This window comes from Tachypleus tridentatus, chromosome 12 (assembly GCF_004210375.1).
Source record: "Tachypleus tridentatus isolate NWPU-2018 chromosome 12, ASM421037v1, whole genome shotgun sequence".
Taxonomy (NCBI): Eukaryota; Metazoa; Arthropoda; class Merostomata; order Xiphosura; family Limulidae; genus Tachypleus; species Tachypleus tridentatus.
In genome coordinates, this window is record NC_134836.1 from 93,489,474 (window position 1) to 93,506,149 (window position 16,676).

At 33.8% G+C, this 16,676-nt stretch overlaps 1 protein-coding gene across 1 annotated transcript; it reads right to left on the reverse strand.

The window, feature by feature from the left end:
- Positions 1-3,873: 3,873 nt before the first annotated feature.
- Positions 3,874-13,256, reverse strand: LOC143235532 (innexin unc-9-like). Its single transcript, XM_076473768.1, has 2 exons — positions 13,131-13,256; positions 3,874-5,736 (listed from the first exon to the last, which is right to left on the reverse strand). Exon 2 carries the CDS (start codon positions 5,430-5,432, stop codon positions 4,041-4,043), a length of 1,392 nt encoding a protein of 463 aa, XP_076329883.1. The 5' UTR covers positions 5,433-5,736; positions 13,131-13,256; the 3' UTR covers positions 3,874-4,040.
- Positions 13,257-16,676: the final 3,420 nt, after the last annotated feature.

The following is a 16,676-nucleotide window of genomic DNA, read 5'->3' on the forward strand; positions in this document are numbered from 1 at the left end:
ACGGCTAACGCAGATAGTCCTCGTGTAGATTTGTGCGAAATTCATAACAAACAAATGATCCTTGGGTGATACTGATGTCTTGGGAGACTAAATTCAGAGACTTAAAATCAAGCTATATATATGAGTAATACTTATCAGTTTTATTTAATAGTCAGTGTGTGTGTTTTCTTATAGCAAAGTCACAACGGGTTATTTGCTGCGCCCACTGAGGAAAATCGAACCTCTGATTTTAGGATTGCAAATCCGTAGACTGTAGCAGCGAGGAACTAATAGTCAATGAGCAACAGAGTATAATGATTATTTTTGGTTTTTTGAACAGATCAAAGGCGTAAGAAAGTTTATTTTTCTTACTTATCAGGCTAACACAACTGAAACGTTTTTTTTCAAATAAAAACATCTTATTAACAACCAAGACAATGTTGTATCAAAAATACGAATATACCTTTTAACATTATAGTGATATTGTATGGTAGTGACTGTATTCAGTGTTATTGATAAACGTTTTACTGGTTACTTTTTATGATTCAATGTTAGAAATAAAAATCTAATAAGAGTAAACAAAACATTTCATTTTATTCGAAGTCGGCATCCAAATGCAGTAAGTAGTTGAATTATATCATAATGAATTGCTGAGAGATGATATTGTGTGTATTATAACACTCGAACAACTCCACTGTACGTGAATGTCTGCTTCCTAGGCTGCGTTTAATCAAAGCAAATGCGCCAGAAGTCCGTTAAGACGGAACGAGGAAACTTGACATATATGCAGTTCAGTGAAGTTCCCATGACTTCAATGCACCAGGAAACTTGTTTCGTGAAAAGAACCACTTCCCTAGAGTTCTGTCTGGAAGCCGGAGAACATACGTTTCGTAATTTTTTGCGAACTTCAAATAATGTTTGTGATCTTATTATCGGTACCAGGAGATTACCCTGCTTTATTGTAACACTTCTTTTTAACAGAATGTTCCTCTTCATAATTATAACTGAAGACTGCGATTGTAAAATCCATTGCTTTCCAAGCGTTCTGCTGTCTAGGTTGTGGGTTTCCAGTCAAGGGTCTCGTCTTCGAAATGCTGTGTTATTTCGCTTAACGCCGTACAATAATGTTGATGTATGAATATTTCTTTTCGGAAAGATTTTCTATATACATATAGTTAGTTATACGTTCATCCATGGTTGCATGGCATTGTTGAAAATTGAAGAAAATTTTCTGTGAATCAACTAAATATGTATACTTTAATGTGTCGCCCGTGGCGCCACGGCTGGAATCTGTGGTGACAGGACATTACACTTCAAACATCTTTTAAATAAAGTGCGATGAGCTCTTTCTATAGGATGAATGGTTTTTATATTGACGAAGGCATAAACATTCATAATCCGTACATATCGCCAGGTGTTAAAGCACTCGACTCGTAATCTGAGGGTCGCAGGTTCGAATCCCCGTCGCACGAAACGTGGTCGCTCCTTCAGCCGTGAGGGCGTTATAAAGTGACGGTCAATCCCACTGTTCGTTGGTAAAAGAGTTAGTGGTGGGTGGTGAGGACTAGCTGCCTTTCCTCTAGTCTTACACTGCTAAATTAGGGACGGCTAGCGCAGATAGCCCTCGTGTAGCTTTGCGCGAAGCTCAAAAGAAACTAAACCAATCGACATTTCTTACTTGAAGCAAGAATAGAAACCTTTCAAACAAATATGTTCTGGTGCCTAAAGATGAAATAGCATATGCATAAGCCAAACATAAATGTTTAAAAACTCACGATTATTAAAAAACAACAAAAACGATTACTTAATACACAGTTCTAGAAACAAAACAGTTTACAGTCTGAAAAGTACAATGAAACACCAATAACTTACTGTACAGGATTAAAATGAGTAAAAAACACAACAATGAGACAGGAAAGCAGCCAACTACACTTTACATGTTTTGACGTGTTTCAATGCGTCATTCTCAGGAGTTGTCATGCTTTACAAAATATAGCCCTTATTTATGCAATAGCCAGAAGACCAATTTACTTATTAAATAGTTTCATGGCATCCGCTGACAACACCTAACTTTCATTATCTGGGAACTGATAATGTGATATTATGAGTAATGCATTTTAACGAAAGATAGTTTTGATTATTTTGAACTTTTGACCTAGAATGGCCTTTGCATATATACATGCCTATGATACACTGATGAAAAGCTAGAAATTAAGTTTCGTTATTGTATATATGTCTATTTATGTGTTATTAAAGGTTAGAATTAATTAACTTGAAAAATATATAGTAACAGTTGTCTCAGTCAAGAAGATGAAAAGGAAGTATTCTTAAGTCTTACTAATGTATCAGTTTTTTTCCCTTTGACGGTTTATTAAAATTTTACTATGATGAGAGTAACAGTTCATATATATATAAATGTATCAAAATGATTCAATACATGAGTGCATATCAATATCTTGTTTTACAATTGTTCATCATCCTAAGATATTCCATGACATTAACCAAGACTGGGATGAGTTATAACGATTTTTGTCTTGTTCAGTAAAGACGAAGAGAATTTAGGCTCAACTAATACTGCTAGATACTGATTACAATTTTAGAGGTAGGGTTCTCTCGGAATAGTCATCACCCCGCTAGTACAGTGGTAAGTCTACGGATTTACAACGCTAAAATCAGGGGTTTGATTCCTTTCGATGGACTCAGCAGGTAACCTGATGTGGCTTTCCTATAAGAAAATACACACACACATTTGGAATGAGAATAAATATATTATTTGTTTATTGCTAAATAGGTGTTGAAATCTACGCGCTTTGAAAAATAACTGTGTCTGAGTCTTTTAGAGAGTAAGCATTATCGCTTCATCAACCTAGACCCGGTATGGCCAGGTGGGTTAAGACGTGCGACTCGTAATCTGAGGGTCGCGGGTTCACATCCCCGTCGCCCCAAACCTGCTCGCCCTTATAGCCGCGAGGGTATTATAATGTTACGATCAATCTCCCTATTCGTTCATAAAAGAGTAGCCCAAGAGTTGCTGGTGGGTGGTGATGCCTAACTGCCTCTAGTCTTATACTGCTAAATTAGGGACGGCTAACACATATAGCCCTCCTCTAGCTTTGCGCGAAAATTCAAAACAAACAAACAAATGAAACACGATATGTTATCATTAAAGTGTTATTACCCCAAAATTTCAGTTTTAAAGTGATATAAACTTTACAGTAAACAGTGCGAAAACAACAGCCCAGTGGTCAGCATGTCATATTTGAATTTGTGGTACGCTAACTATTAAAAAAATAGTGCTCCTTATTTTGGGTAGTCGGTGATTTGTAAAAGTAATGGCCAAAAGTATTGGATCTGACAAGAATAACCCAAGAGTTAGTGATGGTTGGTGTTGGCGAGCTGACTTTCCTCAAGTTTATTTCTTCAAAGTAATTAACGGTTGGGGCAGATAGCTCTTGTGTAGTTTTACACGAAATTTAACAAAGAAACGGCTAAAAAATTATATTTAAACCACAACAGTGTGTGTTTTCATATAGCAAAGCCACATCAAGCTATCTGCTAAGTCCACTGAGGGGAATCGAACCCCCTAATTTTAGCGTTGTAAATCCATAGACTTTCCGCTGTACTGCTGAAACTGTTGTAGCTTGGCAGCACATTTGGTTACCAAAATAATTTTAGTAAATATTTTACTGACGATTATAAAACATCCACTTACACATGCTATTATTGTCTTTAGTTTTCGTTTACCCCTTCAGAAAAACAGAGAGAAAGAGAAAAATCACAACAATAAATAACATGCACGCATATACTATTGAGTTGAATATGACGTATTTTTGTTATCTCAATAAGTCTTTTTAGTAGCTATGTAACGAAAAAACAAGTAAAAATAAGGTGAGTTTTCATATTCGCAAAACAATTCCTCACACATTCAAAGTTTTAAATGATGCTTCTAAAATCGTGCGATAGGACGATTAACGACAAAGGAATATTTTTAACAGTTTTTCTTTCATCGTCTTCTAACAAAATATTATTATAAACACTTGGATAAAATATTTAAAATAAGGTCATTTTCCCCAGTAACTATTAGGAATTTGACGTTTTGTAGAGGGAAAAGTCTGCTGGCCAAAATGGCTAAGTTGGCATGTTCCAGAGTGAGAGGAATGCCAAGATATAGATGGCGCTACAGGAAGAATACCTATAGCCATTGGTGTTACTTCTACGTCACTGTTCCCTTCTTCCTGTGGTTTCATTTGACTTGAATAGAATTCCCAAAGCCTGGTGATAATGATTGTGGCCATGGCGCTCCCGTGGTTTTGTTCAATCAGTCGAAGTACAAAAACACCATCCCAGCCGAGGTAATTAGATGATATCTTCCTAGCCGTTCTGGAAACCTCACTCATAGTGACCAGTCTTGTTCTCCACAGACATAATCTGATAAAGGCAAGTCGATTACAAGGAAGACTTCTCCATATCCATACTATAAGACTAACCGCATTGAGCGGAAGAAGAATGGCTAAATAAAACCAGATGACAGAATATATCTTTTCGTTAAAAACATTGATAGGCAGAACACATCTGCAGACGTAGGTCTGGAGGGCACCCTGCATGGCCGCTCGGACTTGACATAAAGTCTGCAAAGGGAATCGAGGGGAATTCCACCAGTCTCCGCTCGCTGCCAAGTGGCGTAAAATTTCAAACCCGTATTGAATGTAACCTTTACCCAAAAAGGCGCTGAGAAGTAGAAACTGAACGCCCACATTGGCTAAGTAAAAAATCTTCACTAACATATATAACAAAGCCAAGTAACGACTTGGTCCTGCGACACAACGACACCCTATTAAAGGAAAGCGACACAGAAGATCCGTACACCATCCTGCGTTCTTGGTTACAAGAGTGTTGAATTGGTCAACAAATTCATTCAAGAGAGAATCCCGTTGTTGACATCCTGGTGGCAGGGATGCAATATCAGAAGCTTGCTTCAGAAGACGGCGCAACTTGATGCCTGCGTTGTGTGCGCAGGCGCTCCAAATAATAAAAGGCAAATGAAAACAAATACCCTGCACCATTAAAATAACAGTGGACCACTGATAGTAGCTTACATAAATTCGCCGTAACCTCTTCCTCTGTACAGTGTACACGTCGAAACCACTATAATTTATTTCTTCGGAATCAAAGTGCTTCGCTGAGCCAAATGTTTCTTCATCCTTGTCAACTGTGACCAAGAAGTAAGTTGAAGCTGTCCAACAATAGCTATTAACGTAACGGGCTTGGGCATCTGTGAAGTAAGTGGGGCTGAAACATTGTATGGGATCTCCAATATACTGTTTGGTAAAGATGGGAAGTGCAAGAAACAGAAAAACCAGCAAGGTGTACTTCCGGTTCAGTTTGTCTATGCCATCGTCGATAGGCACGTGAAGGCCCCCGATCAGGTCGTGGAGGCGGAAGAAGTAGGACATCTCTCCCTGAGCCTGTCGGGGGCGGCGTGATAGAAGTGTCAAGATGGTGGGAGAAAGAGTTGCTGAAGATACTGTTAAATTGTAATGGGGTATTTTGATACCTGAGAAGTGATAATAACGTCGAGTTGAGTAACGTTTTTATCTTTTCGTGCGATTAGAGAGAATCCACTTCAATATTGGATGTTACGAAAATCGAAAGTTAATTTGGTTTATTGAGTAAATCAGTGCAGCTTTATCTTCAGATGGTGAGAACAGATGCTTAAGAATGGATCCAGGGAAACATTGCCAACAAAAAGAGTCTGGCCTGCAAAGAAAAGTCAAAATTAAATTAAAAACTAATAACGAAACGAACCATGTTTTTTGTCTTTAATACACTCAATGTCTACAAAATTAGCTCCCTAGTGGTACAGCGGTATTTCTGCGGATTTATACTTATAGAAATCGATTTTTCATACCCGTAGTGGGCAGAGTACAGATAGCCCATTGTGTAGCTTTGTGTTTAATAATAAACAACAACAGCCTACATTAAGGATCACAATATGAATTCTTTGTCAAAAAATCTTTCGTTGTAACGTCATAAAAATTCAAAATTTTGAGAAAAACAAATAATAATAAAGACACAGAGGCGTTATATGATTAGAGGATGGTTGAAAAATGTTTTAATTACTGGTCCAATGCGCCAACCAAAAATTCCTTCATATTTACCAACGTGAGCTTAAAAAAACTCTATCATTACAAAACTTTGACAATGATCTAGAAAATACATTGGCGTAGATCTTAAAAGAACATAATCATACGATTAATAGTACGGATTTATTTTTATTTTTCTAAATGACAAGGTGACGCAATTGTTCACCAATCCAAAGACTGAAAACACTTTTTTCAATGTGTAAAACGTGCAAGTACGGAACATGACTCTGTGTCTGGACATGATAACGTTGTTGTTTGTTTATTTCGTACCTCAGGGAGAGAACCAACCAGCTAAGCTAACAGTAAATGCAGTGTTTGTTTTCTGTTTAATAAAGAAAACTTTCTGTTCTCATTGGTACAGCCAACTACATTACCATATAGGAACTTTGCAACGAAAACTGCACAGAATCTCTGGGGAAGCTAATAGGGTCCTGAAGCTTGGAATGTATTGTAATGCAAGCGTAAGTTAATTAGAAGCGTGTATTTGTGTGTGTGTTTTCATGTAGGAAAGCCACATGGGCTATATACTGAGTCCACCGACAGGAATCGAACTCCTGATTTCAGCGTTGTAAATCCGAAGACTTACCTGTGTACCAGCGGCGTATGTTAACAAGCAAAGTGAACATAAACCAGATTCTCTATCGAGTGGAGTAGACACTCGTTTCTCTATTATTATATCATTTATCAGTAATTATCTTCTAATCAAGCATTGTTCAATCTCGATAAGTTTTTAAGTAACGAAGAATACAATAATTAGTCACATGTTGCATGCAAAAATTATTTTTAATTTCTAAACTGTGTATTTTACTATAATCAGCCCTAATTAAGATTGAAGTATGAATATATATATGTATATTTCCACTAGAAATCACGTTCTAACAGCAGGCGCGAGTTTATCATGATGTTATAATAAATATTCAAATATAAAAGCTACGGCTATACAAAGGAATAAATAATAGTTACTAGGAGAAGAGAAACAGAAGAAGAGAACACAGAAAACGTCAGTGGGTAAAATTCAAAACGAAGGAAAAACAAAGAATGAAAGTAAAAAAGAAATATGTGTATGCGCCTTCTTACAGCAAAGCCACCTCAGACTCTCTGCTGAGTCCACTGACTGGAAGCGAACAGTTGATTATAGCGTTTAAGTCTGTAGACTTACCGCTGTACCAGTGGTTGACAAGAAAATACGAAGCGGAAAAGTTTAAAAACAATAACTATTCTCAGTGGAAAGAAAAGTCATGAAAACAGTCTAATATCAATCAGTTTGAAGCAGTTCATCCAGTAGAGTCGACTGTGAAAAACAGATTAGCCAAGAACTGTTTGTTGATTCTGATGATATTATGCAAAATACATACGGGTGACGAGATTATAATGAAACACTTCCAATACAGAAGCTGTCAGGAAGAACGTCTTAAACTACCAATACAACGTACCACGGTTTGGCATGTATTGGGTGATATTTATCTTTCTTCTTTAGTGGATCTTGAATAAATACGTGTAAATATTCTGGTGACACAAGTAAAATAACATATCTTTAATGCGCGTGGCTTCAGAGTGAAAACACACGGTTTTGATATTATTTGTTTTTAGATAAGCGAAGAGCTACGTGTGCTGTGCCCGTCGTGAGTATCGAAACTCCACGTTTAGTTTCATAAATCTTCAGACGTACCACTGAGCCACTGGTGGGGCCCGCTTTTGATATTAATATGTCATTTCGTGCAATGATTATATTTTAAAATATCACTATTTACCATGTTTTATTTTACAATCTCAAATCTTCGGTTTTGTTGCATATTCAAAATATTTCCTTTTTTGCATATCGAAATTTTAGTATGCATACCTACAAACAAATACATATGTTTATACGAGTAAAGTAACTTTATATCAATAAATTTAGATAAAATGAACATTGTCAGTTATGAAATCTATAGTTATAGTAATCTAGATCATTTTATCGAAATGTAATAAATAATTCCTGGATTGTACAATACAAATGAATATAATTTATTACTCTTTTACTTTGTCTAACATAAATCGATACATCTTATATCATTGTAAATGAGCCCATTATATTAACTATGCAAAGGATTAAAACGTTAAATTAAGAAATGTTACTGTACATCATGAAAGAAAAAGATACTGAGGTATATGAACGTTCATATACTAGAATTTTGAGCACTACATTGTTACTATACGCTTCATAATAACTTAAACCCATACTGACGTAAATTAAAATTAACATGGTTCCAAACGTTTATATAGCATGGTTAAACATTAAAATTCTGAGACGAATTATATTAAGTTCCACACGTTTATATAACATGGTTAAACATTAAAATTCTCAAACGAATGTATATTAAATTCCAAACATTTATATAACATGGTTAAACATTTAAATTATCAGACGAATTATATTAAGTTCCAAACGTTTATATAACATGGTTAAACATTAAAATTCTGAGAGGAATTATATTAAGTTCCAAACGTTTATATAACGTGGTTAAACATTAAAATTCTCAGACGAATGTATATTAAATTCCAAACATTTATATAACACGGTTAAACATTAAAATTCTCAGACGAATGTATATTAAATTCCAAACATTTATATAACATGGTTAAACATTTAAATTCCGAAAGTTTATGTTAAGATATTAACAGCGAATTTCATTTATAGTAGCAATGCCTATAAAGTATCTTTTACTTTTTTTCCTAAAGGGTATATTTTTTGCATGTATAAAAATACTTAGGTAGTTAATTTCACTGCCTTAAATGATGAACAAGATTAAGCAGACGATATTATACACAATTCTCGTTTCATAAAAAATGTGTATTTGCAGCTGACGTATGTCATAAACGTCTATGTGCTTGAAAAATTCTCATTACATTTAGCTAGTTTTGAGTCAACATATTTTTTTATGTTAAATCATATTTACGTTTAAACTACTATATGTAAATTAGAAAATAAGATATTATTTTTAAATCACTTTAAGTGTTAAAATATACATTTTATTATGAATTCTTAATTAAAATTTATTACAAATATCTCTTGGGTATTCTTCTCAACAGATTCTTTGTTGTGTTTTGCAGTTTTCATTGATAATGAACGTAAATTTATTACATTAGTTTAATGACTTCTTGTGTATTAAAATATACAGGAAATATTATCATTTATATTATTTTGATTTGATTCTGACTGGTTTGTAACAAATGGCATTGAAATTATTGTTGATAAAGCTTTATTTGTTTGTTTGTTGTTAAGTCCAAAGATACATAATGGCTTATCTGTGTTGCACCCACCATTAGAATCGAAACCTGGTTTTTAGCGCTATACGGCTTCAGACTGTAGGGTTGTTGATAAGGAAATCGGTCAATTTTACCGTAAATTATTTAGTTGTATAATGAGAATTACACAACTTGATTATAATTATCGGAAACCACGTTATCTTAAGTCAAATACTATAACTGATACACGCGATAAAAAGCAAATTGTAGAACACAGTAACAAGAGTCAGATTGTTTCAAAGACAAATTATTCTAAGAAAAACTGTTATCATTAATTAAATTTACTTAACCAAAAAAAAAAACGAAAAGCAAAAACGATTACCATTTTGTATTTTTCGTAATTTAATACTCGTGTCCTTGATGTTAGTTTAATAGTTAAGATAATAACTAAATGGAGAGATACACAATGAAAAGCATTTTTAGTTCAGGCCAACATGTGGATTCTAAAATATTTACTCTACATGCTTCTACGTATTTTATAAGATTCTAACATAAAGGGAGAAAGATGGTATTTCACAGTCTATTAATGAAATGTAACGCACTACGATTTTAAATAATAGCTGAAACTCAAGGGTGAGACAAGAGCCAGAATATTATTTACTGCTATACGTAGTGTGCTTAAATCATGCAAAGTTTCAAAGTTCGGTTTAATGTTTTTTTTAACGTTTTAAGCAGGATTGATGGGTGTAATAGATAGCTTCTTACAAAACACTTCTGTAACACCCATTCTGCATTGTTATAAAAGATAAATTTCTGATGATATTCACAAGAATATGTTGAAACATAAATTTGGAAGAATTATTACAAAGATGTTTGTTTTTTGTTTGGACAGAAAGAAAACATACTGACATCGAGAAAAATAACGAACATCGATACCTGTTTTATCAGATCTATAAACTGAACTACAATAACGTATTTTCACGAGAAATAGCAGGTTTTATGGTTTTAATGATTTCTATATCGACACTAGTATATTATTTATAAATATAAATATAACACTTTCTAATTTAAAATGTTTTTTTTAGATTCCAAATATAGGTAATTTGGTAAATAGCTATAAATAAAATCCGACGTTAAAATTGTTATGTATTATTATTTATTTAGGACGAGCCTACAATTTATTATGTTACGTATTACGATTTCAAATGCTTACATTGCTAAAATTAGGGACGGCTAGCACAGATAGTCGTCGTGTAGCATTCGGCGAAATAAAAAAGAACAACAACAAAATAAACGTATATGAAGTTTTAAACTTTTTATTTCTATATGTGGGTTTATAGGAAAGCTAAAATAAACTCTTTATTTGCTTTATATTATAGCCTAATTAAATATGGACATGTCACAAGTTGCAAGTGTAATGTTTCATTGCACTTTACTAGCTATGTAGATTTGGATTAACACAACTTTGCAGCCTGTATCAAATCTATTTGGTTTAGAAGAGCTCATCACGTCGTGAAACGTGAAATGCAATTAAATGGACTTGATTAAATCACTTTTTATCTTGGCTACTGTGAGTTACCCCAAGCAGAAATCAAGGTTAATTAAAGTGGTGTTTAGATATAATATATTCAGGCTCACATAATGAAAAGTTGATTAAGAAAGGTTCTGCAGGTACTCTAGTCGTTTTTTTCTATAGAAACAAATCAGATGAACCAAGTACTACGGTTTGTTCAAGTTTAAGCTTGAAACAAAATTTGCTTTATTCTAAAATGCAGCTCTCTAATGACCTCTAGTTCTAACATGTTTCCCTATCGGTATTTTTCTTCTTTTGCCATTTAGTCGAGATATCTGACTTCGTATGAACTGTTTAGATACTGTTCTATGAAAGCGACAGATACGTTCAACCAAAAATGTCTTATAATAGTTTAGTTTGCTGCAGGCCGAACATAATGTTCAATTTGATAAAGATAAACGGAAAGGAAGGAAGAACTTACAGTACAGTAGCAACGTTTTTTTTCCTCTTCCGTTGCATCATCGGATGTAATTCTCTCTCTCTCGCTTACAATAACTTTAGAAGCTGCTGTACTTTGCTGGTGTTCATTTTATTAGATTCAATACCTATTCCTGTATTAGATAGTGATGCTTGTATGATACAAACCATTCTACCGCGATCTTACATCGGTTGATGTTATTTGTTTGTTTTCAATTTTGCGCAAAGCTACACGAGGGCTATTTGCGCTAGCCATTCTTAATTTAGCAGTTTAAGGCTAGAGAGAAGACAGCTAGTCATCACCACCCACCACCAACTCTTGGGCTACTATTTTACCAACGAATAGTGGGATTGACTCTCACGTTCTAACGCCCCACGATTGAAAAGGCAAGCATATGTGGTGCAACGGGGATTCGAACCCACGACCTTGAGGTTACAATTCGAGCGTCTTAACCAGCTGGCCATGATGGGTCTACGGTTGATGTTGTTGCTATGTGATTTATTCATTTCAAGACTTTTTGTCATAACGTATTTAGCCCTCTGTTTGGATAGAAATAATAGTCCATCTGACAAACGCAAGTATCAAACCTCGATTTTTAGCGTTATAAGCCCCAGACTTACGCTAAGTCTGTGGGGTGGGCATTAACGAAAGTCACTTTACCTTTAAGGTCAAAGAGAAAAATGATGCCAGAAAATAGAATTTAATTCTTTACCGTTATAAAAGTAAACACATTTAGCTTGAAATATGTTAAAACTTTTTCCTGTGACAAGTATTAATTAAAAATTGAGAGAAATTATTCTAAAAATATACAAACACTTGTGTTAAGAAAAGGAATTGTTAAAACATGTCATTAAATTTAGTAATACAAATCTTTGTTTAGATATTTAGAACGCTCTGTTCGAAATTTGGAGGGTGGCAGATTCGATTCCACTTTACACCAAACATGTTCGCCCTTTCAGCCGCGGTGGCGTTATAATGTACAGTCAATCTCACTGTTTGTTGGTAAAATAATATCCCAAAGTTGGCGGTAAGTGGTGATGACTACCTGCCTTCCTTATAGTCTTTCACTGCTAAGTTATGGACGGCGAAATTCAAAAACAAACAAACAAACAAACAAACAAATTCTCTGCGTTAAACAACATATTCTCCCTTAATTTACTTTATCATTTTTCTGAAAATAATTGTAGAACATTAAAGTACAATATTATATTTAACTTATCCTTTCTTATCTGAATCTTAGTTAAAGACAAATAATATAATAAATATGCCATCTCGCTTTAGTATAAACAGCAACATAAACTTAGAAGCAGGCAACTCTTTGAGCTCAACTGAATCATGCAGTTACTCAACTTGCGTTGGAATCATCAAGTGTGTTATGATGTATCGTTGTTTCATTTAGAACATAGTTTAATTCCCACCATCTTACTCTAAAACAAACATTTTCTTTAGTACTAATTGCATAATACCAATATACGAATCGTATGTATTTTGTTATATCACATCATTGTAAATTCGAAGACTTATTGTTGTTTCACTAGGGGACAAATCGTTTAGTTTCTACTCTAGAACAACTTTTGATTGTTTAGTAGCTGATACCTTATCGCATTCATTCAGTCATTCGATTTTTTTTTATTTCATGTGAAAGTCGTATAGGTTTATCATTTTGTCCTCGTAACCATTTATTCTTCTGTTAGAAGCTACATTTTTAACAGTAAACGTTGTAATTGTAGTGTAGTTTCAACATAACGTAACACTTTCATTTTGCATCAAATGAATATGGTGTATGACCTACCTTACGTCTTGAAGGTGAGTTTTAATTTCTCCTTTTCTCAGGGCGAGCGAGATTTTGTTACAAGCAGTTTAGAGTACAGCAGTAAGTCTACGGAGTTACAACGCTAAAATCAGGGGTTCGATTCCACTCGGTGGGCTCAGCAGATAGCCCGATGTGGCTTTGCTATAAGAAAAAACACAAACATACACATACAAGTAGTTAAGTAAATAGGGTAGTAGGTATATATATGTATATTCTAATAAAAAAACCAAGCCTAAACAAAAATCAAAAACGCTACACAAATCAAAAGAATTTCCAGGGTACAGGCTATAACATGGATATAAATTGTACTTCAGATTTTGGAGGTGAATACAGAAATAGGACCAACATTGCGGTTGGGATACACTGTCTATCAGTCTTAACCTCCGTTCGCCAGTTTTACATGACAAATTCATAAATAATAATCAAATAATAAAATAAATAAAAATTTACATTTTAAGATTAAAAATACTTTTGTGCATCAGAAATTTTTCAAATTTCACATGCAAAACAATTATTATGTTCATATATTTTTACCAAATGTTTCTTTGGTAAACCATTATATTTTATGTTCTTTTCACTTACAAATCTCTTGTGGGTTCAGTAAATTTGACCAATCTCGTAACATTCGTATACAATTACTAAATTAATATAAATTATGCCATTTTCAGTATAGAATGACTACAGATTACAAAACGAAAACATAAGTGTTCAGACTAAATAGCTTAAATCTCACAATATTATATATTTATGTATATTTATTATTTTTTATAATATTGACCTTTCAGCCGAGTGTGGCTAACAATACATAAGTTAGAATGAGGAGACACACGTGCACTCATGTTACCGTATCGAATAATATAAAACTGACTAATTTTTACAGAGTAACCTATCTTGGTTATTTTTAGTGAACTAGTACTTGGTAAAACACAGCCTTATATCATTTATTATAAATTGTATATGTGTATAGATTATTGCTATTTACAAACAAGTTCTTAAAGCTATTTTTCTTAAGACATAAAACAGTAAATAAAGTGCACAATTATCTTTTTCAGTTACATTCTTTGTTAACATTACTGTTTGTCTTAGCTTGATGAGCCTTAAGAAATTTCGTATATGAAGAATGTGAAACGAAATAATTCTTTTAGGTTTTATGTATACATATGAATAAAGAAAAATCATAAATGACTTCATTAATAGCATGGAATTCCATTATAATTCATCAAGTTTAAAAACTAATCTGCATTTGTATCTGAAAATACGAAATCCCAGACAGACTAACACTAGTTTTATCAGTTCAAAGGCTTGTCTTAAAAGAAAGAGAAGATGCAGTTATAATTCGAAATTGTTGAGAAAATCACAAAGTGGACATTCTGAGCTTCCAATTAGTTATTCACATGTCATATAGAGAAGTAGGTATATATATATATATTCTAATAAAAAACAAGCCTAAACAAAAATCAAAAACGCTACACAAATAAAAAGAATTCCCAGGGTACAGACTATAATATTGATATAAATTGTACTCTAGGTTTAGGAGGCGAATACAGAAGTAGGACCCACATTGCGGTTGGGATACACTGTCTATCAGTCTTAACCTCCGTTCGCCAGTTTCACATGACAAATTCATAAATAATAATCAAATAAATAGAAATTAGGAGAGGGAGATGTGGGTACTTAAGTCCACAACGTTCGACATGTATATCATCCTTCACTGTCTGGAGACAGTTGTGGGAAGATGAATGTTCTCCAAAGTAAAGAAGAAGAAAAAAATAAGTAATAATAATAATGGATTACAGTATACTAGTTAGTTGAGATAACTGGTCAGGATCCTTCATACCAGTATAATTTATCTACTTGGCTATTAATTAATGCCTTACCAACGTTAGAGGCTGAAATGCCAACTTCAGGAGGTAGGTTTATCTAACTCAACCCTCAAGTGGTAGTACCTTATTATTATTAGTAGTAGTTCAATAAAATTTTAAATGCAAGTCAACAAGCACGATGACATGTCTGTTAACCTGTGATTCGTCTGGAAAGGAATAGTAGGATTGACTGTCACATAATAATGCTCCCGCAGCAGAATGGGCGAGCATGTTGGACGGAATGGGGTACTATTGCGAGTCAAGCGCACTAATCACCTGGTCACTAAAGAAAGAAACAATTCGTCTGTTTTCTTTGTACATATTAAAACATTTTAAAGTTAAAAACTCATAATTGCCTTTTTAAAGACTTTCTTTTGTAGACCATTGAAAATCATTTGTGCATATTCCCCTAATAGTTTTAAACTTTTCTTACTGATACATTCATTTGGAATAGTAAAGCTCAACATATAAGATATTTAAGAGAACAGTAATAATTTTTACTTTTAGATTAAAGAAGAAAGTTTGAATTAAACACAATTTTACACAATAGGCTATCTGCGCTATGACCACTATGGGTGTTGAAACCCAGTTTTTAGCGATGTGAGTCCGCTGTGCTACTGGGAGGCTAAGATTTAAAACAAACACGGTTAACGTATAGTGTATTGAAAATCGAAAATAATTATGCGTAATTAAAATGCTTCTATCAAAAGTGGCTTTTGAGAATTTCTTCAAAGTTTTATAAAGATAAAATAAAACAAAATAATGATATATTGCGTCCATTTGTAATAAACTTGTGAAGGAGGGATTACATTATTAGGTAACCATTTCACTTTCAAGAAAAAATTCATTGTAAATGAGATAGATTATCAGTTCATGATTTCTTCTCGCTGGTTAAACTACAAGACCTAACAAAGACACAAACGTTTTGTCACTTTGATAAATTAGATCTTTAGAAGCAGTATCATGAATTATTATTCTTAAAGAAAGATCATAACGATAACCAAAGGCAGTAAAGTATTTGATAAGCAGCAGTAGATTGGATGGAAAATGGCTATGGGCAATTATAAAGAATGTCTGAAATATTGGCCCCAGTGAGTTGGTTGGTGGATGTCAGCCTTAGATAAAATTACTTCTTGTTATCGTGTTGGTTTGTCCAGTTAAAAATGCAACACTCTATCTCAGAACCGCTGGTACGGGTATTAACACTTTTACTGATAAGCAGAAAACAACGTTTCGACCTTCTTAGGTCATCTTCAGGTTAACAAAGAGAGAGTTTGCAACTGACCGTTGCCGGGCACATGTCTTAGAGAGGAGAGTATAAACGTGTATGGGATTGTAGGGGGCGTTGCAATTAAATGTTGGGTTATTAATTAATATAGGTATAAAGGTGTTCCTTTATATTGGTTTAATTTTAATTTTAGTTGTTGTATTCGTAGGGCTTCTTTGATTTTGCGTTTGTTCACATTTGTTTCCTAACTTAGTATCTGGCTGTTTTCTATTCTGTTAGTACCCATACCAGACGTTTTGAGAGGCTGTTTTCTATTCTGTTAATACCCATACCAGCCGTTTTGAGAGGCTGTTTTCTATTCTGTTAATACCCATACCAGACGTTTTGAGATACGTTTTTATTTCAAATGGATTTTTCGTCACCAAGAAAAAAATG